The sequence below is a fragment of the Sarcophilus harrisii genome, chromosome 3 (assembly GCF_902635505.1).
Source record: "Sarcophilus harrisii chromosome 3, mSarHar1.11, whole genome shotgun sequence".
Classification (NCBI taxonomy): Eukaryota; Metazoa; Chordata; class Mammalia; order Dasyuromorphia; family Dasyuridae; genus Sarcophilus; species Sarcophilus harrisii.
The window spans coordinates 52,011,102-52,038,519 of NC_045428.1; the positions used below are offsets into that span (position 1 = coordinate 52,011,102).

General features: G+C 34.4%; 1 protein-coding gene across 1 annotated transcript in view; it reads left to right on the forward strand.

The window, feature by feature from the left end:
• Positions 1–27,418, forward strand: part of DNER (delta/notch like EGF repeat containing) — a 326,206-nt gene that overhangs the window by 193,867 nt on the left and 104,921 nt on the right. The window contains exon 6 of the mRNA XM_031957886.1: positions 15,551–15,704. Coding sequence (XP_031813746.1) covers positions 15,551–15,704 — 154 coding nt within the window. The remainder of the gene's footprint in view (positions 1–15,550; positions 15,705–27,418) is intronic.

Sequence of the window (27,418 nt, forward strand, 5' to 3'; positions counted from 1 at the left end):
AGAGCCATCTATACCCAGAAAGAGAACTATGGGGATGGAGTGTGGAACACAACATAGCACTCTCACTCTCTCTGTTGTTATTTGCTTGCATTATGTTTTCTTTCTCAGTTTTTCTTTTTCTTCCTTCTTGATCTGGTTTTTCTTGTGTAACAGGATAACTGTATAAATATCTCTCTGTGTGTGTATATATATATATTATATATATATGATATAACATGTATTTCAACATACTTAACATGTATTGGACTACCTGCCAGTGAGGGGAGGAGGTGGGGAGAAGGAGGAGAAAATTTTCAACAAAAGATTATGCAAGGATCAATGTTGGAAAAAGTACCCATGCATATGCTTTGTAAATAAAAAGCTTTAATAAAAATTAAAATAAAACTTAATCCTACTGAGGTAGAAAATGGGCTTTTATCACTGCTGTACTCAGAGAATCTCTATTGTGTCAATCGAATCAAATATTTACCCATCTCCCTTAGTAACTATTACCCATCTTATCTTTTAATGTCTTGAAATGCTTCTATGAAAAGTAGTAGATTTTAATGAAAGGAAGTGGAATTCACTTAGGGGAACTATATATTTCATTTTCTCTGGAGAATGCAAATTTATAAAACATATAGTTTAGCAAAGCTGTATTTAAGTGGAAAATCAGCTCTGAAGTTTTGAGCAGCTACCAAAATTAAAGTAATCAATAACAGGGTTGTTTTATTTTGATCATGGTATCTGAGTGCCTAGCAGCATCTGATACAATGTAGGTATCTAATAAATGCTTGTTGATTGATTAAAAATTGCAAGCATCTTTATGGTGGATTGTTGAGCACTATGAGGGAAAATGATCGCGTATACCATGAAATGCTATTTCCTATTGAATTTAGTGTACAAAGAAACTAACTTTTCCAATTCTTCTCTCACCTTTCCACAGAAAATCTGCCAGCCATTTTTTCAATTAATTACAATTTCTTTATGTCTTATATTTTCATTTATAGTGAAGATATTAATAGGAATATTTTTCATTTCCTACAGTATGGTATTGACTTGTTGTTCAATGAACAAATATTGCATATTAAGAGTGCTGATAGTGAAATTAATGTGTCAAGCTTTGTTGAGTTCTTTGAATGAAATCACAAATAATAAAAATGACTACATCTTAACAGATATAAAATGATTAGTTACAAATTTCAAAATTAGGCATATTTATTTATTCAGACATTGCTGGGTAATGTGTAGGTCCAAATAAACATCAAACCAAAGGAAAGCTAGGGAGAGAAAAGAGATGTTGCCTGAAATTACAGCAGCTCTAACATGATTTTTTAAAATTAGGGAAATGAAGTAAAGACACTGATTCTATCACTGTTTACTGAGTGTATAAATGGGCAAGTCATTTAAATTCCCCAGGCCTCCTCATTTTCCTTTTCTGTAATTGAGTAAACTGAACTAGAAGGATCATAGACTTAGTACTAAAAGAGACTTCTGAGATCTTCTAAGCTGGCTCTCATCTTTTTTTTTTTTTTTTTTTTAAATCACAAAAGGAAACTGAAAGCCAGAGATTTTATGTAACTGGCTCAGGCTCTCATAGGATTTGAACCCGGGATATCTGATACCAAATTCACTGCCTTTCCCACTTTATCATATATCTTCTCCAGTTGTACACCTGTAATCATATGATGCTACAATTCTATGATTTTTGAAATTAGCTTAATTTATGTGAAAGTCATTGCAACAAAGAGGCAGAAAAGTGGATGGAACCTAGAAACAGCCACTTCTAGCAAATACCTAATTTTGAAGCAGAGAGCTCTGTCAGCTAAGAACACCATTCATTTAAAGCACAAGCTTCTTTATGACACATTATGGAAGAGAATAATAGGACATCATAAACATTATCACACAAAATAGCAATAAGCATTTGAGAAGAAAATCATTCAATGTTGAAGTATGTTGTATATTATAGTGTATATTATAGAGCATGGCAGATTAATTTATCATATGATTATGAACTCATTTTGAATTAATAGACTCATAGACCTTTTAGAGCTGGAAAGAGTTTAAAGATATTATACCAACTCTCAATTTGGAGATACTAAGAGGTTAATGCTTTGCTCAAGGTCACACAGCTATTTAATGGCATTCCTTTCCCATAAAGTACCTGAAATCAAGATTCTAGCCACTGAATTGTGAATAACAAACAAGAATTAGAATAGATTGCAATCATTTTAATGGTTATGGGGTGATGCATTAGTCAAGAGGTAATTTAATACCAAATAAAAGATTTGGATGTGAAAAAAGGTAGTTCTCATGGTCATAACTTTTACTCAGGGAACCTAAAAGAATAGGGTTAAATCGCCAACCAAGAAAACTGAAAAGACTTGATGGGATAGAAGTAAACAGCCAGAGACATAAAAATTTAATTTGAAAGCAAGGCAGGGTGACCCTGTTCATTGGCACTGTTCCTTTTCTGCTTCTAGGCTAGACATTTTGGTGGGTTTCTCGTGGGTGATATTTGGATGCTTACAGAATATCTAACTACCCTAGAGAAATACATTTACCAGTGTAGCCAGCCTTTCCTGCAGCAACAAGACAATGAACATGATTAGCCTCTAAGTGGTCACCAAGAGGGTTTCATTAAAATGAGCTATGGGATCCTTACATCTCTTGGGCTGTTATTATTTCAATCTGGGAGGTTGTAGATTTAGTAAAAACAGAAATGCATTGATTAAGCTGGGGACTGTAATCTCTACAAACAAAACCTAATGAAAATTTAGACTTCAGTTTTACATACCCAAATGAATTCTTCAGTATTAACCTGTGAGTTCGGGACTGAATTAGCTGTAATGATATTAGGAAATCTTGACTATACTATCAGTTCTGTGGCATGATGAAAAGAAGCATTGGCTCTGGAGGACGATTTATACCCTACCTTTGATGATCCTACCTATGTGATCTTGGGCAAAGCACTTAACCTCTTCAGTTTTTTCATCTGTAGGCTGTGGTTTTAGTCTAGACAGTGGGCAAAGTTCCTTATACTCTAAATCTATGATTGTATTGTCATTTAGTGGATAGGTAATTGTTAATTTGTATTTCTTGAGCAGAGGGATAAGAGACTAGGAAATAGGCTTCTCTCTGTTGTCAAAGATGAATAACTTATTAAAACTATTAAATCCAGTATTTTTTAATATGAAAATTTGCTTGGCTCAATTAGAAGCAATTCCATCTACTGACACCTCCCTCTTGTACCTTGTTCTTGGGGAGGAGTTCACATTTTAGAACAAAAGAAATATGAATTTTCTTGCAATAGATCTTATACCTCTGCTACCCTGGGAATCATATTTCCTTTTCTTTCCTCTTCCCTGTTCCCCTTCCATGACCATCCAGACTTCAATCAGATTGCTGGGAAGCAGGAAAGCCTCTTTCATGTCTCTAAATACTCAAACCACATCGAGTGGGAGGGTGAGAGAGATGCTTGGGAATCATCAATTACAAACTTTCTGGTCAAGTGGAGGACTATCAGACTTTTCTATTTGTTACAACATCCTGATATTCTCAGGGCTTTACTATCTACCCTGCTTCTATGATTGCCAAACCTCTCAAGGGACTATTGTATGGTCTGGACCTTAAGGAACCCTACTTGTACTGTCACTGAAAATATGTATTTTTTTTTATTTAGGACATGTGGACCTTTCCATCTACCCTGCAACCAAAGTCTTATCTATGAATTTTTTCTCCAATAAGAGAATGAGCCCTTTGAGAACATAGACTATCTCCATTTTAAAAATTCATATCGCAGTATCAAATTCAATGATTGGCACATGCAAAGCTCTTAAAGGTTTTTTCCTTCATCTATTCATTCACAATTTATCAATAAAACAAATGCCTCTTGGTTTCTCCCTCCCTCCCCTACATATTAAAGTCTAAGTATGTATTTATGTGAAGAACACCAAAAAGGAAGGGGAAGTAGAAGCAATGAAAGGGGAAAGAACAGAACAGACAAGAAACTTTCAAGTTCTGAGACAGACATACTTTTTCAAAGGCCAAGTTTTATATAACTGCCCTTCCAGTCAGATAACAATGAATAGGGAATTGAACAGGGAATGAATAGGGTTGCATTTGAAGATACTTAAAACTTGATGATTCAGTTCTAGAAAAAAGATTCATCTTGTCACTAAGAAAGTGTGGAGTGGCCTTTCGTATATAAAACTTTCAGATTCAGTCCTTGAGTTTCATTGCTCAGACCCAATACTGATGAGTTCCAAATCTGGGCTTTTTTAGACCAGTTATGTGCATGTGTTGCAACCAACCCATGGTAGTTTTTCTTTCTTTAGCTCACTATTCAAATCTGGAGAACGCCAAGTTTGGAATCAAAGAGGTAGATAATCTCAGCCTGTCTATCCCAGTCTATACCTAGTTCCTCTTCCCTGCCCTGCTGCTTATGATTTTTGGTATCTTGCTCAGTTATGGGCAGCAGCTGCCATGTATCAGGGAGTAATTGGGAAAGGATTAGATTGTCATATTCCTGCCAACACGAAAAGATAATTAAGGGAATTTGTTTCATTTTCTCTTCCTCCTTCCCTCCCTTCCTTCTTCTATTCCTCTCTGTCTCTGTCAGAGAGAAAATGTCTGTGTGTGTGTGTCTCCCCCTCCTTCACTTCAAGGATTTATTAAGCATCTGTTATGCTAGGTGATGGAAATATAAATACAAAAGTAAGACTCTCAGGGAGCTTATATTTTGTTAAAGGGATATCTCATTATATGAGAGATTGGCTAATGAGAATTCAGTCTTTGTTCTGCCTGAAGCAGTATCAGTTATGAAAGTTTGGAGATTCTGGTTCCAGGCATATATAATAGAAGACCATATTCTTTAATTTAGATCATCTGCAATTCTTCTGTAACTGCTTCATATCTGCTTATTGTGTTTCATTGAGGTACCTTTGTGACTGAATCCTGGGCCAGAAGATACTATGAATATAAAAAAGATAATAATAGACCAAATCAGTTTTCTTTCCATTAATAGAGTGAGGCAATAACTATTCTCAAAAGATTAGGTGAAGATAGTCAAATGTGGGCCATTGAGCTCTATATAGTGCCAAATCAGGAAATGTAGAGATACCTTGTAACAGTCACTTGCACTTATCCTAGACATGTTACATTAATAGCACCTATTGTCAGATAGATTGCAAGCTTTTCAAGGTAGCATGGTTCTTTGAATCCCTTATAGTGCTCCTTGTACTTTACATGTAAAACCATAAAGAACACTTAAGTGTTAATATTAGTAGTAAGGGAAAAAGTGACTAAATTCAGATAGTTTAAAAATGTATTTGAAAATACTTTTTCTCATATGTTTCTGCACTCCAATAATCCTCTCTTCCTTTATTTCATAAACTGCCAAGCATTTTTGTTTCTTATTCAGATAAAAAAAAATGATGGAAAAGGAAATAGTATAGAGGACTCAGGAAACAGGTAGAAACTGTAGTGTGCAATTTATTTAATGGGAAACTATAATGACATATCTGACTTTAAATAATCCCTCAACCTATATTTATGTTGCCAATCATCTACTAAATGTAATTGCACATAGGAAAAAAATGAGTTTGCTCAATAGCCAAACTATAAAAATTTGGCCTTATTGGACCTAAGTTAAAAGCAGAAATCTCAACTCATACCTTTATCCACACTTCACTGATGGATGTGTTATGTTCTCTTTTGCGTGTGTGTGTGTGTGAAAGACAGTGATAAAAAAGGGCAATACCATTTTTCAGATCCTCACTCCACCAACTAACTTCTGATCCAAATGGAAAGGAACCATTTCTTATTTGATCTTGGTATCTTTCCTAGAAACTAGCACAATGTTCTGTATGCCAGGAGTGTTTGTTAAATTTTATTGAATTGAATTCAATTGAATTTCTTTGTACCCAGGGTAAAATCAAATTCAAAAATTATATCTACAACGGATACTGTTAAGTTAGAAAGATGTAGGTTTAGGTTAATTCTAAAATACAAAGGGGCTGGTGGTTCTACTTAGTGCTGGAGATGAAGTTTAGCTGTGTCATTTTGTTTGAAGAGCTAATTAAGTGAGGTTTATCTATTACAAATTGCTCCTTCTGTAACAGTTTTTGAAACTATTGTCAACAGAAAGTTATTGTTGAGATGTAAATAACTTATCTGTGAGAGGTAATTATTGTTATCAATATTATATTTTTAATAATTTGAAAATATCCTTATGGATCAGTTTTACATTTAATGGAGAAGAGAAGATAGTGGCCCAAGACCCATTGATAACATCAACATATGAGAGAACTTCCTCCTTATAGTAGTGCAAAGAAAGCCTTTCTGTACCTTTAGACTCATCATGCTTTGGCCTTTTTGTTCCATGTGGTATGAACCCACTTCCTCATCCAGCTCTTTACTGCCCAAGGGATACATCTTTGTGATACTTCTCATGTGGTACTTGCTTTTCTTTTTATTCACTTGAAGAGATACTGTCCAACTCTGTGGAAATTCAATCAATCAACATTTAATAAATACATACTATATGTGTATTTATTAGTGGAAATGGGCCATCCCCTTTTATAATACAATTGCTGTAATTTTACTATTCTTGGTAGTATCAGTGCAACCAAATTCTTCTCCCAATTATTTTGAGAAAATAGGAAATCAATACAAAAATGAGAAAAAACAACTCCAAATTTTGAATTTTCCAGGAGAGGTATGTTTAATTGGACAAAGTAGGCTGGAGTTGTGGAATGTTGTTTGGGAGTGATCAGACATGTGGTAGCAAATTTGTTGCAGAAAAGATGACAATTAGGCAGGTAGGATGAGGATTCTGATGGAAAAAGGAGGAAGGCAAGGACAGTAATATGCTGAAAAGGGAATGGGGCCAGGAGCACACTGGGAATTGCCAGATACCAACTCTTCTCACTTTTTAGCTTTGTTAAGATTCTATGAGAAGTGGGGCAGCTAGTTGGTATAGTGGATAAAGCACCAGCCCTGAAGTCAGGAGGACCTGCGTTCAACTCTGGCCTTAGACACTTAACATGTCCTGGCTGTATGACTCTGGCCAATTAACCCCTGTTACTTAACCCCAATTGCCTGAGCAAAAAAAAAAAAAAAAAAAAAAAAAAAAAAGATTCTATGATATGTGTGACCTTTAATTCCATTTTTTGTCCCATTTTCATAATTTTTACTGTTTTTATGATGATCATGAGAATAATGATACTAAGAAAATATTTGTTGAATGGAAGAGAGAATATTAAAAATGTTAAAAAGAACCAACCCCAAGCCTAATATCTTCTACATCAAAAAAACATTTGAATAAGATGCTTTTCTATAATTAGCTTAAATATTTACATTTTTTTCCCTTTCAAAGAGATATCATTTTAGTAGTGTGGTCTGTATCCAGACTGATATAGCATATAAAAAATATAGTGAAACCTAATTTTTTTTTACCTAACAATATAATGAACACTCATCGTTTTTTTTTTTTTGAAATTCATAGTCTATTGATAGAATCTCCTTAATTTCTGCAATTGAAAATCAAAAGGAAAAGAATCCTCAGGGTTTCTTCAATAAGTAATAGTGTTTGTGATTTCTCTACCCTTTCGCATAGTTTGACACATTAAAGTTCCTATTTATTTTCTTTGGGTGAACCTGAGTTAAAAAGATGGAGTATCTGGAAATGAGTCTCATTCCTGCTTGTCTCTTCCTTTATTGCTAATTTTGCATGTATATTTGCATTGGCTCATTTGCTTAAAAATGAATATTTGGCTTTTTTTCTATCTTGGAAAACATTTCCATTTGATGAAATCTCACTTGCTAGGAAATCATTGATCAGTTAAAAATGTAGATTAAAAATAATTAAACAGTATGGATGCCAGCTAGCTACATTAGGAGGGGGGGGAGTCCTTTATTTTTCTTTCAAGAGCTCCTCATTTGCATTAGAAAGAAAACATTGTTTTATTGCGGGCAGTTGAAAATTTTGCAAAGAATCCAGGGGCTGATGAAAGAATTTCAGTAGCTAGAGAAGTAAAACTAAACATTTTTTAAAGTGATTATATTGAACTTTTATCTTTAAGTACTCCAAATGGTAAGGATAATACCTCCACTAAAATCCAATCATTGTGGCAAGATGGTGACTCTTCTGAATTCTCAGAAGCAAATCTGGGAAGATTTTGTGTACAGGCCAGAAAATCTGTTTTTTGAGGAGCAGAATGATGTTCCATTGCAACAACTCTCTGAGATCATTAGTTTAGTTACACAGGGATTGTCATCTGTATTGGAAGAGAGAATGCTTACATGGAAAAACTTAATATGACAATAGCTGGTGCTTTAAGGTTTCATGTATGTTATCTTACTTGAGCCTTATAATAATACTCTAAGGATTTTTTTTGTCCAAAATTCTGATTTTTTTTTTTTTTTGGCAAAGGAAGGCGACTCCTGTATAAAAACCCATAAGATTATTTTTATGGAGAACCACACAGAACAAACACTCACAAGGTGGTCAGAAAAGGCAATATAAAGATATTTTTAAGGTGTCTCCTAAGAACTTTAGAATTGATTGTATGACATGGGAGACTGGCACAAGACTACCCAGCATGGTGTGTCCCCATTGGAGAAGGTGCTGGGATCTATGAGCAAAGCAGAATTGAATTAGCTCAGGAGAAACAGGAGATGTGCAAAGGTAGAGAGTCCACTCTAAATGTTCCTAGGGACTATTTCTGTATGACTTGTGGCAGAGCATTCTGAACTCATATAGATCTGATCAGCCACAGTGAGACATACTGTGACTGTACTCTAACAGTGATGTCATTTTGGTCTTCTTCCAGAATGAAAGGTAAAAACCAATCTTTCCTCTGAAGAGATCAGCCACTCCTCTCTAATTTATTACTGGGGGGTACTGAGAAGTTCAGGGACTTGGTTACAAAGCTAGTATATATCAGAAACAGAATTTAAGCCCAGGTTTTGCCAATTCTAAGGAAAGAAGTAAAGATGGAAGGAAGGAAGGAAGAAAAGAAGGAAATAAAAAAGGAAGGAAGGAAGGAAAGAAGGATTTATTAAGTGCTCACTATGATCTATATCTTGCCAGTGGACCCCAGTGGTCCTGGAGGGGAAAGTTACCTGCAGGTGACTTTGAACAGTTCTCCCTCACTTAAATTCAGTTCGCTTGCCTGTCATGGCATTACCTCCCTGATATCATGGTCCTCTTCACGAACTATGGAAAAATAACAATAACTTTAAAGAGGGAGATGCTGAGATTCAGTAACTTGCCTAAGATTACATAAGTAGGTTTTCAACCCATGTTCTATGTCTGCAAATCTCCTACTATGCTGCCTTCCCTAGGCTGGACTTCTTTGTACTACATCATTCGATTCTTGATTAATGTAGGTATTATTATTCTAATTTTACAAACCAGTTAATTTATAAATAAATTATTTTACAAATAACTTACAAAAATATTCTAATTTAATAAAGATGTTAGATTAAGTGATAAGAATGGAATTTTAGCTTAGATCTTGGGTTCATTGCTTTCTCTACACTAACTATCTCTTGTCTTTGACTTTCATCTTGATCCCACAGAAAGGGTTTGAATCTAGCTGGAGATGGCTTCTAGTTCTCTCAGCTCAGCTAATGTCAGCAGCTAAGGTTTGCAGAAAAATTCCCTATTCTTTCTCCTGCCCATGCCTCAATATTTAAAAAAAAAATTGTTGTTTTTCCTTAAAGACATTTACTTACCTGTATCATGAATAATAAAGTAAATCTCCATGTCCTTTGAAAGGAAAGGGCACCTACTCTCATTATTGCTGTCATTATTTAAAATTTAACATTTAAGGCCAAAAAATGAATGGCATGAATTCATGAATGCAAGCTATGGATTTATTGTGTATATATGTTCTGCTCTCCATATTTCCAAGTTTGCTTTTTTAACTAGATGCTGCTTTTGCAGTGAAGGATTCGGAGATATAGAATGAAGACTTAACCTTGGAAAAGAACCATGGATGGGAGACAAGCATGGCTTAAAAACTAGAGGGGCATACAGTTTAAATTATATATATACTGAACAATGCAATCCAGAGATCCAACTAGGAGGAAAGAATTCTTGGAGTCCTTTAATATACTCTAGGGAAGTCGATCTCAGTGTTGTTTCTTTCCAAGAAGTGTGATGAGTTTTCCTTTGAGATGGCTCATTGTTCCTAAGAATATTGTATTCCCAGGAGGAAGCAACACTTTATAGCTAAATTTCAGCTTTTTCTATGTGGTCCAGGCTCTGGAAAAGAAATTCATGGACAATTTTACATTATAAACAAAATCCTAAGACCCTCATTGAATTCTCATGTCTAAGTGACTCCTTTTGCCTTTCTGTAAGGATAGTGCAAAATCCATGCTTAATAAGAATTCCCAATGATGAAGTCAGGCCTTGTAAGTGAATATGTTGGAGTGGTCTTTTGACTTTGTGAAATAGTTTTAAATTAGCCTTAAGAAGATGAAACCATTTATTACCATTAAAATGGTTATCTGGGTTTTTGTAATTGTCAGTGGAAAGTAATTTCAGTCCTAGAAACTATCTTTTAAAAAATCAAATTGGGCCACATTTCTTTTACAAACATTTTCCTTTTTTTATCAGGTGTACCATTAGAGTCACATTAAATACCAAGTAAGTAATGACCAAATGAGAATAATTGTTACTCAGCTGAGAAATCCTTAAATCACCCTATCTTCACAGAGCTCAGAGTTCAGAAAATGTGGATGCAACAAGTTCCCATCTTGCAAGTGGTCTGGAAATGTTGGTCTGACAAAACACAAAGAGAGATAGGGAAGTTTTGGACTTTTTCTGTCTGTAAGAGGAATGCTAGTCTGAGAGCCTTAGATGATGGGTACATATGGGTACATTGATAAACTCCATGTCTATCAATAGGGAAGAATACTGTTGTTTCTAGCCCCAAATAAATTTGTGGGGCTAGAGTTCCTCTGATTAAGACTGGTTCTTTTTTACTTGTATGGAGTAGGTGGGGTGTCTCATTGTACTTTTGATATGTGACCAAGATCATGGTGACTTTAGGCAATAATCGGAAGTAACAAGGCTTATTCCTAGGCTGGATCTGCTTTCAAGTGATTCAAGATTATTGACAGAAGATTCTATGTGTTTTTACAAGAGACTGAAGAAAGGAGCTTCCAGTGGTTTGTTTTTATTTAGTGTGGAAACTCAATTCAACTTCTCATTTATTAAACATTTTACTATAAGTAAATCACAGTGATGGTTGCTGTGAATACAAACCCCCCCCCCCCAACAACAATCCTTGCCCTCACAGAACTTAAATTCAAGGAAGGAAGAGCATATTGGCTACTAGAGAGGTGAGAAAAGGAGGTGGTCAGAATTGGGTTAGAACTGAGAAGATTATTTTGCCAGCTGGGTTTAAGAAAGGTAAGATTAGTGTGGAGATTAAGAAGTCTAGATTTGAGGCCAGAGGCCTTAGTTAAACTAAGATTTGAGTTTATGAGTAGAAAGAAGGGTATTCTATGGGATATGTTAGAGAGGCACCAAGACCTAGAAGTGGATTGGGTATTAGGAGATGAAGAAGTGATGAGTTTTGGATAATTCTAAAGTCTTAAACCTAGGGGACTAGAAGAATGATAGTACCCATAATAGAAAGAAGGAACTTTGGAGAAAGGGTAGAGTTAGACAGAAGATGTAATGCATTTCATCTTAGACATGTACTATTTGAGATACTAATGAGAATTTAGATATCCAAGACACTGAAGTAGAGGAAAAAATTTAGGACTAGAAATAGAGATTTGGGAGACACTGGAAAAATCATAAATGAAGCTGTAGGAACAACATGATTTGCAAAAACACAGACAGAAAAGGGGAAGCAGCTCAGGATAGGGCACTGGGGAATGTGCATTAGGAGAAAGACGTAGATGATGGTCTAGCAGAGGAGGATGAAAAGGAGAAGGCAGACAGGTAGAGGAACGAGAAAAGTGATGTGAAAAAGTCTAGGTAAGAGGGATTAACTACCTGATCAAATAATGTCAGAAACTTCAGAGAAATGACAATTTAGAAGTTGAAAGATCATTTGTAACCTTGCAGAGGGTGATTTCAAATTGTATGGTCAGCTAGGAAGCTACATTAAAATAAGTTGAGTGACTGGGAGGTGAAGAAGTGGAGATAAGGAGTCTAGATGACTTTTTCTAAGAGTGTAGTTATGAAAACGAGAAAAGAGAAAAGGGAGTGGCTTGAAGGACAAGGGAGGGGAGACCTGAGAATATTTGTGTTTGCTGAAGAAGGAAGCATGAGAAAAAGTGAGATTAAAGATGGAAAAGTAAGGGAGGCAAAGATCTTTGAACAAGTTCTCAAAGAATGTAGGAAGGGATAGTATCAGTGACATAAATAACAGGGTTGGTCACAACAAGGAGTGCCATGTACTTATCAGAAACTGGAGCAAAGAAGGAATAATGGATAGAGAATGATGTAGACAAGTTTTGAAGTGTGAAGTGCCAAAGGAATTCTCAGGAGATATTTTCTTTTTTCCATTGTAATTGGACACATGTATTCCTAGAAAAACTACCTTACTATTGGAAGTTCTGTGGATTAGCTCCCATGTAAAATCATAGCTCATAAACTCCCACCAGTATTTTAATTTTTTTTCTGTTAGAGAAAATATTAGTTAAAAATGAAGAACAATTAAACACAATAGCAAAGAAAGTATTATGCTTTCAAAGGTTATCAGATTTTTTTCTGGGGTGGAGGGTGCACAAGAATTGATGATTTATGACCAAGATACAAACATGGGGGGCACACATGTAAGAAACAAATGACTCTTAAAATACAGACACTAGGACAAAGAATATCATTTTTTAGGACTATTAAGAGAGAAGTAATTCACAATTCCAGAGACTCGGTATTGGAAGTATATATAACAACTGAGGTTTATAATGTTGATCTGGGTTAATTAAGAAAAAGTTAAATATTGTGTAGCACATACATTTATAAAAATGGGGAACCATGGAATATATTTCAGGAAGATTCTCAAAGGAGATGTTTTTGTTCTTAAAGAGAGAAACCCCCATGAATTAGAGAATTTGTCAGTCTAGAACAAAACCTTCTCCAAGCATTGCAAAGGTTTGTATGTATTTTCCTTTCACTTAGGATAGTATTATTGACATATGGGATATTTAAAGGATGCTAGACTTCATTAAATGTAAAATATTAATTTCTTCTGGTTTTTAAGTCAAGCATGAAAAACTGGGTACTACAATTTCTTATTATTCTAGACATATTTTTCAATTATGAAAATTTCCACAAAAATGTATAAATAGGAAGCCAAGAGTTAAAGCTATATCTATGTAATATTAAAATACCAGCCTCTTACAAAATCAGTGTCATTTTTAGACCTTTTAAGAGAGAATTGGTATCACTGCACAGTTCATTAAGTTGCCTATTAGCATAGCAAAATTATTCAATGACAGAGTCAAATGGGAAGAAAATTTACAAATCTGAACTCTCCTAAATCCACCCTCAAAAATACACATTAGGATAGCTCCAGTGTTCTTTAGGTCATCATTAAAATCTACTTTCTGATGAGTCTGAGAGGGTCTTTACTGCCTCCTTCATTCCTTGTCCTAGTTGAGTGTAGAACAATCTAATACCTTATCAAAAATTAAATTCACTGTTTAAAAAGTCTTGGGAAATCAGATGTTCAAAGGGAAATAACATTTTCAATTGAATCATTTGCACTAATGAAAATGTAAATTAAATATATTGTTCTCATTAGTTGTTTGACCTTTTGGATAGAAGAACTTCCAATGATTGATTGTTCTATTATTTTTCTTTAAATGTCAAAAAATCAGAATAGCTATGTAGCTTAGAGCTAGGAAACTACTTATCTAATATGTAGATCCCCATATAGATCAATATAATATATATTGATTAGTGCATCTTTTTTTTTAATTCAATAGTATTTTATTTTCCAAATACATGTAAAGATAGTTTTCAACATTAATTTTTGTAAGACTTTGTGTTTCTCCTTCCCTCCTTACCTCTCCCCTTCCTAAGACAGGAAGTAATTTGATATAGGTTAAATATGTGAAATTATTTTAAACATATTTCTATATTTGTCATGTTAAACAGGAAAAATCAGACCAAAAGGGAAAAAAACCATGAAAAAACAAACAAACAAATAGTAAAAATATTATGCTTCATTCTATATTCAGTCTCCATAGTTCTTTCTCTATATATAGCTGTCATTTTCCATCCCCAGAATATTGGAATTGAGAAGAGCCAAGTTCATCACATTTGATTATTACATAATCTTTTTGTTACTCTGTACTATGTTCTCTTGGCCCTGCTTGCTTTACTCAGCTTCAGTTCCTGTAAGTTTTTCTAGCTTTTCAGAAATCAGTCTGCTCATCATTTCTTATAGAACAATAGTATTCCATTACATTCATATACTATTGCTTATTCAGTCATTCCCCAATTGTTGGGCATCCATTCATTTCCAATTCCTTGCCACTATAAAAAAGGACTGTTACAAACATTTTAAAAGTATATCTTTTAAAATATTTCTTTTCTCTTTCTTCAGGCATCTGAGTCTATTTGGATCCTATATTTCTGCTTCCCAAGGGGTGTAATATCTGTTTAGTAGTTCCCTTTTAAAGCTAACTAGCTAATTAGGGCCCCAACAAATTCTTTTCCATTGGCAGTTCTTGGCTTTCAAAGTCGTTGTTTTTAAACTTAAACTCTTCAACTTCAGGATAAAAATATTCAAGTCCATGGAGCTTTATTAATTCTATACACTAAATACAAAAATTTTTTGTATGTTTTATAAACTAGAGGTTCTTAAACTTTTTGACTTCAGGTGTCCTTTGGGCTCTTAAAAATTATGGTGGTCCTCCAAAAGTTTTTGTTTATGTGGGTTATATCTATTGATGTTTACTATATTAGAAATTAAAATATTTTAGCATTATTATGAAACTATTTTTGATCTGATGAACTCCCTGAAAGAGTCCTCCAAGAATTCTAGACCACACTTTGAGAACTGATGGAATATAGACTATTGTAGGCAATGTTTTTACTCATTTTCATTTCACATCCTTTAAAAGATTTTTCTGTTATATTTATAATTATATTTCCAAATTTGTTAAATACTTATTACTTTGTTCTGGTAATAATAGAAGCTATACAATAATTAAGTGGTTGGATTTTCTAACAGATTTTGAAGGCACCAGATATCTGGACTAATAAAATCACCATTTGTGAAGCAGCAAAACTGTTTTTCAACTTTTGATTCAAATGAAACATGCTTTGATTATTGTTTTTTAATCCAGAAAATGTGTAAATGTGATTAAGATGCTTATAAATATAAATGTTTGAAATTAAGCATTAAGGGAATTTAGTATTTTTAAATTGTTTTTAAAAGAAAGATCTTAAATGCATAATGCTACAAATGATGTTATTTGCTTTATTATAGATGGGGATACTGTTGATCTGTATGGGTTTTGGAGTGGAAATGGGGATTTGGGAGAATTCACAGTCATACATAATAACTGCAAGTTCTTATTTTAGGCAACTTTTTCTTGTGACTGTGAGGACCAGTATGTGGGCACTTTCTGTGAAGAATTCAACGCCTGCCAAGTACAGCCATGTCAGAACAATGGGACCTGTATTGATGCAATTGAAAAACATGACGGGAACAATTTCACCTGTGTTTGCCTGGCTGGTAGGTGTTAAATGGCATTTTGCACTAAATCTTATGCATTTATCCTTTATATACAATTCATCCTTTTGGAAAATGAACTATATATTGAGGGATAACTCAGAAGGAATAAGAGGGCTTTATGTATTTAAAGGACTGTCTCATTTAAAGGATGCATTCTATCTGGTTTCAGAGGAGAGAACTGGAAGAAATATGTAGAAATTTTAAAAGGGCAAATTTAACATTTTTAAGAAGGAAGGGAAATCTCCATGGATTAATAATCAAATTGGCATAATGATGGATGAGGAAACTTTCATAGCTCAACCAATTTTTCCCCCACAATGTACTTATCCCTAAGTTTGCTTGTCCAGATGTTTAATTCTTTCCCTCTACCTACTCAGAAGAACATTCTGAGCAATATTTGCATAATACATTTGAAAACTGATTTCAGTAATATTAGATAACCCATGGAAAGTTAATTTCTGGAGGACCTCATTTCAAATTTTGACTCTGTGAGTTAAGGCAAGTTATTTCCACCTTTCTGGGTATCAATTTTCATATCTGTAAAATGGGTAGCTTAGATCAGGTAGCCTCAAAGGGCTCTTCTAGATTTAAATCTATGGTTCTGGGATCTAACAATAGCCTTATAATTACTTTTATAAGAGCAATAAAAATGGCTTGATTGAACCTGAATTCAGCATCCCTAATTAATATGTACCACAGGTACATGGTATTAGATATGTGACTGTGGGTTAACTTAGGGACATCTTTATTAGTTGAAGAATAGTCACAGCTGACATTTACATAGCACTATTAGCATGTTCTATAAATTAATTTATATTATCAGTCTGTGATCACAATAGTCTGAGATAATTAAATGTTTGGACAAATGGCAAGGTTTGTCCTTTGTCCTTACTGTTGTTGGCAAACATATCAGATTGAAGAGTTGATTAGTGCACGACATTTGGGAATGAAGGCTTTTTATAAATGTTCTAACCATTTTGGGGGCTGTTTAGACTGAAAATCTCATTGGTATAGGGGAGTACTTGAGGTAGAAATGCCATCTATGGACATAAAACAAATTTTCTTCTTTAGTATATAGTCGTAGTGAGTTGCATGGGGGCATGAATGGCTATATGATTTGACTGATGCCATCCATAATCAGGACTTGAATCCATGTTTTCTTGACTTAGTGGTCACTGCCACATTTCTTCAGCCATAGTCATGCCAGATCATCTTGAAAAGTCTATTTGCAAAAAAAACTCTCCAATCCCCCCCCCCATTTCCTGTTTTTTGAGGAGACTGTTTTTGCCTCTTTGTGTGTTCTCAGGATTTTCTGGCACATCGTAAGCACTTAACAAATGCTTATTAATTGATTATTGATTGATTTTAGCAAGTGGAACCTAAAAGACAACTTCATTAATATTTTCTTTTAGCATCCAAAGTTTATTTTGGAAGTGAAAACATTGGCCACTTGTCATGTTGTTTCATTTAAGGTCAAATGAAATAACATATGTAAAGTGCTTTTCAAACTTTATTCTATAAATGTTAATTGTTGTTATTATTATTATTACTAAGGTCAATTGCTAATCTAACCTTCTGACTAAAATGACTGGTTTTATTAGGCAGTGATATGTGTCTTAGTGTCTTAGATAGATGTCCTCGAACCTACATTAGATTAGGCTCCATGTCCTACAACTACCCAAAGATGAAGGAACCTAGATCTCAGGAATTTCTACATTTGGGCCTCCAGCAGCCTTCTCATATATGTGGAAGAGGCCATGGATTATCTCTTTTGTTTCCACATCCTTTATAAGGCACCCTATAGAAATTATCTTCAGGGATATCTCAGGAAGTCTAACATAATTCCAAGGAAACTTTTACTTACAAACATTCTTTCTCTCCAATCCTCAGACCTCTTTTCTCCCTAAATTTTCTTCCTTGATATTCTCATCCACTCCATGATCTTAGTGAACATCTGGATTTCAGTGATTCTCAAACCCATATCTCCAGCATTTTATTATCTCCTGAGCTCTAGATCTGTATTTTCATCTTCTTGTTAGACATCTCCTTTTTGCACATCAATCAATCAAGCAAGCAACACTTATCAAATGCCTACAATATGTGCCAGGTATTGTGCTAGACCCCTGGAGGTACAGACAAAAGTGAAAAAGTCTCTGCCTTCAAAGATCTTAAATCCTAATGGGGAAGACAAATTTCACAATATAAGTTAGAGAAAATCTATCCAAAGTAATACTAGGTTGTTTTGGAAGAGAGATCACTAGCTGTGGATGGATAGGATGACTTAGGAAAGACAATGTAGAAAGTGCTATTTGAACTGAATTTTGGTTGAATGAAGATAAGCCAGTCATTTTTATTTCCTGGCAATACTGCAAAAATACCAATATAACCAATAATATATCCATATATAATATATGTAATATATATACCAATATAACCAATATATGGTTAATGACTTTGTATATCCATCTTCTCAAACTTAGCATATCAAAAAAAAACTAAACTAAATTTTAATTTTTAAAAATTTTAATTTATCAAATAAAAAAATGTTCCTTTTTCTTGCTTTCATATCACTGTCAATGGCACTACCATTTTCCCATTCACATACAGACTCAAAACCTTGGAATAGTTTTAGACTCTACTCTCTCCTTTCCTTCCTACAACATCCAACAAATCACTAGGTCCTACATTTTAATCTCCATAATCTTTATCATATCTTTCCCTTTTGGAAGTAACTATTTCAGGGCAACATTAATCTCTCATTTATTGCCAGAGCCTCTTTGTTCCTTTCTAAAATTATCTTTTAAAATGTTTTTTCCCCCCTGAATTTTTCTGCCTTATTATTATTTCCCATTTATTGCCATTCCTCATAGCCTGGTAAAGCAAACTGACAAATGACTGTGTCTGACAATGTATATCTCATTCCACATCTCTAGTCTACCACCTTTCTCTTGGAAGCATGAATTATGTTTCAGGATAAGTCTTCTGAAGTCAAGATTGTTCACTGTATTCATCCAAATTGTGATGTGTGATTTTCTATGATTGTGGTTATATTATTTCTTAGCTACCTACTTTGCATCAGTTCATATAAATCTTCCCCAGTTTCTTAGAATTCTTCATATTTGAAGAATTTCTAAGGTTGCAAAAATATTCCATTAGAGTTATGTAACAGTTTATTCAATTATTCTCTGGTTGATGGATGCCTATTTTATTTCCTTATTTTTTTTCAATAGAGTCTGAACTGACCTGTTTATAACCAACAACCCGGATGGACAGCCTCTTTAAGGTTTATTCTCTCTCTCAGGGACCAGAGATCAAATTGGAAGAGGAAGTTTCCATTACAAGTCCCTTTTAAATCAACTGTTTTTAATGCAACACAAATTTCCATGCCTCCTTTACTGTTTTGCATATATGGCTAATAACTAATTTGTATTTATGTGTTTTTTTCCACATGAGAAACCAAATTTATATTTAAATGAAGATGGAAGTGAGAGATGACCTTGCAGTGTATACCTGTTTTCATTGCTTGTTTTTCATAAATATGCAGATAGTATCAAATGGCTCTTTAAGTAAGGATATGTGATACCTGCTAAGTAATACTTTAATTTTACTGAAATGTACTTAGCAATAAAAATGGAGACTAGATTTGAAATTGAGTGATTTATCAAATCTTTATCATTTACATCCTATTCACTTGAGTTCAACAAGCATTAAACTCTTACCAATTATTAGTCACCCTGCTGGGTGCTAGACCTACAAAGGAAGACATGAAATAGTTTTTACCCTCACAGAGCTTACATCCCACATTTCAAATTCCTTCTGAAAATATAAGGCGATTTACTACTTAGTTTTCTGAAGGCAAAACTGAGGGGAAAAAACATACATGAATGATCATTTTTCCCTATGTAACTAACAGGCACAAAATGTCTCATGGCTCTTTTTGGTTCAGTAGTGATTCCAGAATCATCATTATCATCATAATAAACTTTAGAAATCTTTAAAAAAAATAGCAATATCTATTTATGCAAAGCCTGTCGGAATTTAGCTGAGTCTCTTTCATTGATAACAATCCTGAAAGCATCACAAGCAAGGCTTAATTTTTCTGGTACATCCTGTAGGCAAAGAGATGAGACTTTAAGATGTAAAACCAGGAGAGCATCCCTGAGTTTTGCCTTTCTTTCTAAATGGAAAAAAGGCAAATATGTGGTTTGTCCACAGTTTTATTGTACCTCATCACTTCCTCTAAAAGAAGTTAGAGCTTTAAAAGGATTATGGTTGGATATATAATCTTTTCTTCATCTGCATATTTTTAAAGGTAAATGTGGAAATCTCATTTTTTTCCCCAAATGCTTTCCTCTATGATGTTCTGTTCATAGCCTTTTCACATTGAAAAGATGTCTGAATCTGTTTTAGGCTATTAATGCTGCTTAGTTACTACAAAAGGCTCTCCATTTCAAAGCCAGTTGTCATTTGCATCTTGTTTGGTTGAATGAAGATAAGCTGATCACTTAGATTTCCTAAGAACCGCAGCTGGGTTTAAGTAGTCTGAAAGCTAGAGACTGTTTTTATGGGAGCTTGGCTGATTCTTTTAAAATTACTGAAAACCTTTTCCCATCTTGATATGGGGTCTGAGTATTCATCCTAACTACTTGTTTATTTCCTATACTGTGCCTCATGAGTATCTTCCTTTCTAAAGAATCATCTTTTAGATGATTTAGAATTTGACTACTTATGTATGATCTTAGACAAATCACTTAAAATCCTGGAATCATAGAATTCTCAAGCTGGAAAGAACCTCAGGAATTATCTCATCCACACAGTGAGTTAGGGCTAGGATAATAGAATGGGTCTCTTTATTCTCAGTGGCCTGTCCTTTCTACTACATCATGGCCTTCCTCTCTGAACTTCAGTTGGCTCTTCATCTGTGAAAGAAGGAAGCAGGATTAGGTAAATGCTAAAGCTCCTTTCCTGGCTAACATTCTGTGACCTTGTTTGTCCTCTGGATCATATACTTGCATGCAAAGTAGACTATGTAACTTTCAAACAAATTCATTCATCAAAGGACATCCCAAGTGGTAAATGGATTGGGCATTATGGTCTCCGAATTATTCATGACATGTCTTTTCAATGGTACATGTGAGGTAATTATTGGAGTTAGTTCTTAGAATAGATTAGATTAAAGCCAGTAGCAATTTCTAGGAATTGTTTCTTTTAGAATACAAATCAATCACTTGGTAGACTGCATTTTCTATCAGCCTGGCTCTTTTCAGTGGGTTTGCTGATAGCCCTCAAGGGTGACATTGTTGTGAATTATTCTTTTGGTATCACAGAATTTGGAGCAAGAAGGGGACTTGGATGCCTCAGATTCCTGATCTGTAAAATGGAGAACTTGGACTAAATAGACTTTGAAGTCCTATTCAGACCTACACATATACTCTAATCCCTCATTAAATCGAGAAACAGAGGTCCACAGGGTTGAATGTAAAGAGCTATTGGTGGAATTTGTAGCCATTTAATAATTAATAATAACCCATAAAATAAGGTTGATTTTGAAGTTATGTTTAGCTGTGGACTTTACTTGGGACATTGCTATTCAGCCTTGATATTACTCATATTTATGTTGAAATTGGCAGTTTATAAAGAACTTTAATCACCAGAATCCTATAGGTATTATTACTATTTTTATAATCTCAGTTCTAGAAAATTGACTTTGAATTCAACAAACATTTTTTTCTAAAAAAAACATATTCTCAGATTTTAAATCATTTTACAAAAGTTAACCAGAATTTTATATTTGATCCTGGAGCTTTTAGAGTTTACTGAATTTAGGGTGCTATGGTCAGAGGAGATGGGCTAGAGAGGAGGGAGACATGAAGAAACAGTTAATAGGTTATATACAAGAGTTCAGGCTTGAGGTGATGAGTTCTCCCCAAGGGTAATAATAGCAACTGAAAAGAGAAGTAGTATGTGTAGGACCTGGATGATTCCAAGAATAGTAGTACCCTTGGAATGAAGGAGGAAGTTAGGAGAAGAAATGGGAGTAGAGGGAGAGATAACGAACTCCATTTTAGGCACATTGTATTTAATATTTATGGTATGCTTAGACAGTATTTGATAAGTGGTAAGGGGAACATGAAATAAAAACATAGAACGTTTAGTGCTTTCTCCCAAAGAATTTGCCATTAAGATTGGTGAAGACACAAAAGGACTCAAGAACAATTCACAAATGAATATGTGAACAAATGAAACCAATGAAATATGGATTCTGTCCTTAATAAAGGGATGGGCTAGGTGACGTGGTATGAGCTAAGGATGGTTTCTGGGAGGACATGATCTTTGAGGAATCTCTACCTTTTAATTTAATCAGACACTTTTCCCAATAAAAGAATTATGCTTTTTCAAGAATGTATTAATTATTTTTTTTTCTCAAAAGACCAAATCTATGATTTTCCTTTCCCAAGTACTGCTTAGCATTTACAAAGCACTTTTCAACTTCAAAGCCCCTCACTGTTGACTAATTGGTGATTTCAACCTACTTTTGATAAAAAAACAACCTCACTTTCAAAGGCAGAGTGAAATTGAAGTCCCAGTTCTGGTTTAAGCTTTACTATTTTAAATAACTACACTGAGACAGACAGTCAAGGTGCCCTTTGAGCTGTAAATAGGTCAGTTCCTACTTGGGGTGGGGGTGAGGAAATAGTATAGATTAAAGTTAGTTGGATGTGTCTCACCAAGTCTCTCTTAACTGGCAGAGGAGGGAATTTTTTTCTCTTTCTTTTTAAGAACATTAACCACATCATTTGCTTTTCATGCAAGTCATAGTAATGAAAACTGCTAAGATTGAGTTTTCTACTAAAACTGAAGCTGTTCTGATAAAGAATTTAGCATTTCCAACAGGACTGTGAATTCAGTGCCCTTGACAGTCTGAGTCCACTCTAAAATTCAGTTAACATTTAAATGCCTAACTAGGCTTAGAGGTGACACAGTAGAAAGAATCCTGAGTTGAGAGGATATAGATTGTAATCCTGTCTCTCTTACTTACCTGTGCTATGTTAGGCAAGCCATTCAACTGCTTTGTGCTTCAGTTTCCTTATTTATAAAATCTAATCTAATATCCTTTTTGGTTCTCAATCTATGTTAAAATGAGATTAAAGTGCTATATATAAATATTAGTTACTATTATTATTATTACTGTTATTTTGTGATCTTTATCACCTTTTATCTTTGATCTTCATTTATAAAATAAGAAAATTGGACTAGATAATCTCAGAAGGTTTTTCCAGGTCTAACACTCATGCTCTATGAATTGAGGACTAAAATCTGAATTAATAAATCCAAGCAAACATTCTTAGGATTCATGATATTTTTCAATTTCATATTTTTATTTAAATGGTTTGTCACCATACCCGCTGAGCCAAGGACTTTATCTAAGCAGACAGATTCCCAGTACTTTGCAAATCGATTTTTTTTTACTTAAAAATCTTCAGTGGTCTCCTACTCCCTATCAGTCCAACTCTTCTCAAGGTCCTTTTCATTACCTTCCACTTCCTTAGTTACTTTTCTATCCTGAACTTCTTGGACTCCCTATTATGTATTATAATTGAGTTATAATTGCCCTTAAGCTTTCCCACCCTTTCTAGTTTCTATTCTATTAAATCTATTTTCCCTAATCAGGTCTTCTTCACCTGGCCTTTCACATATAGAAGAAAAAAGTGGGAGGGATGATATTCCAGACCTGAAACTCCCCCAAAGTTAAGGAGACTTTGGTAATTTTCTAATTTTTGTGCCTTCCAGGACACATCAGACCCCTTTCTCCCCCCCCCCCCCCATTCTTTGCAGTTACAAAAACTGCTGTTCAGGGTTATTAATCAATTCCTCTTCTTAAAAATTCAAGAGCTTTTTCCCATTCAGTTTTATTTTTTTAATTTAGCATAACATTACTAACTACTCCATCCTTATGGAAACTTTGTTTTGTTGGTTTTCATGACAGGCAAGCTGCTGGATTTGAGAGTCAAGAGTAATCTGAATTTTAAAAATACTACCTTTTAAATTTACCAGATTCCTGACTATGGGCAAATTACCATACCCTTTACAGCCTCAATTTCCTCACCTGTAAATGGAATTCCTTACATCCATAGCACCCATTTTATAAAGTCAGTGAGATGTACAGCTCTTTACAAAACCTTAAAGTACTTTTAATCTTGACTTTTTCCTATACTCCTCTAGGCCCTGAACCCTAATAATTGCCTAACTGTACATTTTCTTTTGGAAGTTTCATTTTCATTTCAAATTCCATGTGTCTAAAATTCACTATAGGACTTTTAGGATAGGTCGAGATCATTTAGAAAAAGCACTTGTGATCATTGAGATGCAGCATGGATTGGTTTATAAAGAAGTTTTTTTTATGTCAGACTAACTTCTCTTTCTTTCTTTCTTTCTTTCTTTCTTTCTTTCTTTCTTTCTTTCTTTCTTTCTTTCTTTCTGACAATATTAGATCATGGAATGCCATAGACATTGTACATCTGTTTCCACAAGACCTTTGAGAAAGTATCTCACAATTTCTTGTTTCTTAGAAATGTTGGCTAGACAACAGTTCAGAGGAAAAAGCCTTGGATGTTTAAGTGGGTTGCTCACTCAATATGAGTCAACAATTTTAGAAGTTCCGTCTTAGGCTAATCGTACCATTCCCAGATGACATTATTCAGTTCTAGGTGACACATTTGCAGTATATTTGTGATATGGACATGTTGGAACACAGGATCTCCCTTTTTCTTTTTTGTAGTTACCTTCCCAGGATTTTGTGCAATTTATTTACATAGTCCAGCACTCAGAGCTATATAACAAAATCTAGATCACTTCTACCTTTCTAGTCTTATTTCGATAGAAACTTCTCTGTCTTAGCTAAGTTGACATCTTTTGGTATGTGAGCTCGCCACGTTTCTTTTTCCTCCAAGCTTTTGGTAATGTTGCACTCTCTCATTATAGTACTCTATTTGCTTTACTAACTCTCAGAGAACTATGAAGCCTTTCTGAGTCATCCCTAATCATATCAATCTCTCCATCCTCCTCTTCCTCAGTGGCTTACTGGCTTACTCCTTTTGACACATTCCATTTCTGTTTTGCTCTTTCTATATTCTTGCCATGGATTGTAATCTTGTTTTCATGGCAAGAAAGATCCTTCCAATAGTCCTCTTGGTGAGTTAGGGATGTCAACATAGAATTATGCATAGAACAAATGCTTGGTGAGTTTGTTGAATGAAAAAGATGGAAAATTTCCCCTTTACTTATATATAGTATGGTTCTTAAGTACAGTACAGTTCTTAGTGTAGAATAATATAGTTCTTAAGATTATAATTCTACTGAGACTTATTGGTGAATACACTTCATATCTAGTCTTCACTGAAGTATGATAATGTAGATAAATAAAATGATATTGTAGGAAAATAAAATATTCTTTGGCTAGATTTTCAGAGAGGGGACAGCAGGTTATTATTAAGGAAAAATACTTTATCTCGAAAATCTTAGTATCGTAGTTTTTGGAGATCATTTGACCCAATAATCTTGTATGCTAGATGGGCAAATGAATGTTGAAAGACTAAGTGAGTTTTCTCAGGCTCACAAGTGACAGAAATGAGATTTGAATATAAGTCCTTTGGCTTCAAATCTAGTGCTCTTTTCACTGCACAATTCGCTTCTCTTGCTAAACATAAAAATTTTAAGCTGTGGGCTTGAAAGATAAGTAGGTTCTCAGCCTCTTCCTTGCTCCTTTCTTCTTTCTCTTTCTTATCTCCATGTCTCTCTTTTCCTATTTGTCTCTTCTTCCCCTTCTTTTTCTGTCATCATTGTCTTTCCTCTTCCTCCTCTTATTCTTTTTCTTGTTCTTTTGATTCTGGTTCTTCTCTCCTCATTTTAATTCCTTTAGCTCTTGTTATATTCAGGACACCATACTTGGTGATACAATTCAAATTTGATTCATTTTCTTTTAAATTTGGGAGTTAGGGAAGAGAAATGGAAAAAAAAGTTAATACAAAATAAAAATCATACAGTACTTTGTATGGTACTGCATGTGACCTAATAAATTCTCAAACAATATTTATTTAACTTGAGATATGGTTTGTCTTACCTAGGACTTTTCTGCTAATCTTTTTTTCCCCTGAATTATTATGCATGGAAGTCCTGCTTCAATGCTTCACTATAGTGTTCAAGGGAACCCAAATTCTGGCTCATCCTAAGGAGCTGAGGAAGGCTGAGAATGTGACCTGGTAATGGTCAGCCTGTTGTCCCAGGACCTGCCCAGATAAATTTAAAGAGATTCAGCATTAGGTTAGACAAAGATGAATTTTTTTTTGACCATAACCCCTCTCAGCGATTTCCCATTAAGTTATGGAGATATTGAGGTTTGCATTGGTAAAGGAAATACCCATGATGTATTTCCAGATCTATGAATTATTGATGTCTGATATACATGTCATAAAATTGTTTGATTTATTATTTAACAGGATTATTTGGCTTGTTTTTTAAAAATATGTTTCTTAGTTTCTTGGGGAAAAAAGATTTAATGAAACATTTTATTTATAGAACATAATGATTTAATGTATTTAACTTCCAATAGTTTGTTTTCCTAATCCTGCTGAATGCTTTTCTTTCAGGATTTCATTTTATTTTCTTTTTGATTTTGAGATGCTTTTCTTGTAGCTTAATTATAGTCTATTTCCTGGCTGTATTTTATGGGTATTTGTTATCTTTCCCTTCCTCCACCTCTGATGTTTAAACTTTTTTTTTCCCCTTTGTTCATCATGTATTTTTCTTACCCATGCATATTCTTTTCCTTCTCTGGTAATTCATTTTTGCCTTTAGATTTGGAAATGGGAACAACCCTGAAATTGAATGTCTGCCCAATGAACTAACTCTCCCTCTTTATTTTTTACCTCAGTGTATTAATCTTGGGCCGTCCACTTGATCTCAGCACTATGCCTGGATCATTCAAGTACTAAAGCTGGTGGGCCTTAGATGGCATCATTATTTCAGTCAAAATCTTGGCAGCTTCACTTCACTGTACATGCTAATCTATTAAAAGCACAGGAGGCAAAAATAGCGCCTAGCTCCATTCCCATCCTGCTGCTTTTAAGTCATACCTCCAAAGAAGTGATCAGCTTCTGGATTATTTTACACACACACACACACACACACACACACACACGTGTGTATATATAATTTCTGGGGAAAGAACATGAAACATGAGGTACATGAAACACAGAATTCAGAAGGAAAGCAAATATTTTCAAAGCAATGGTTCGATAGACAAGCATTTTGGGAGCAGATTTATTTAGCCAGCTTTGTTCATCTCTTTTATTATTTGTTGTATAAGACCAAAAAAATTTTTTTTTCCAAGATCACTTATAATACAGAGAGTGATTAGAAGGAACAGTTTGTAAGGAGCTGGCCATCATGAAGTCAGCATTAGCAGGCATTTTGCTCTGAACCAGTCTGACAGAAAGAGATAGTAGAATCATTTCTATGGGATCTGATTAGTAAAAGAGCCACAGGCAGTACAATTTTATATCCCCTGATAGTCTAAAGCTTTTCAAGCCGTATAATCTCTATTGGGAGTCTAAACTATTTCCAAAAGGCCAGAAAATTCTAATGTAGGATATGACAAAGCCCTTCTTTGCATAGAGATTGTTTCCTTTATGTGGCAGCAGCAGAAAGTTTCTACC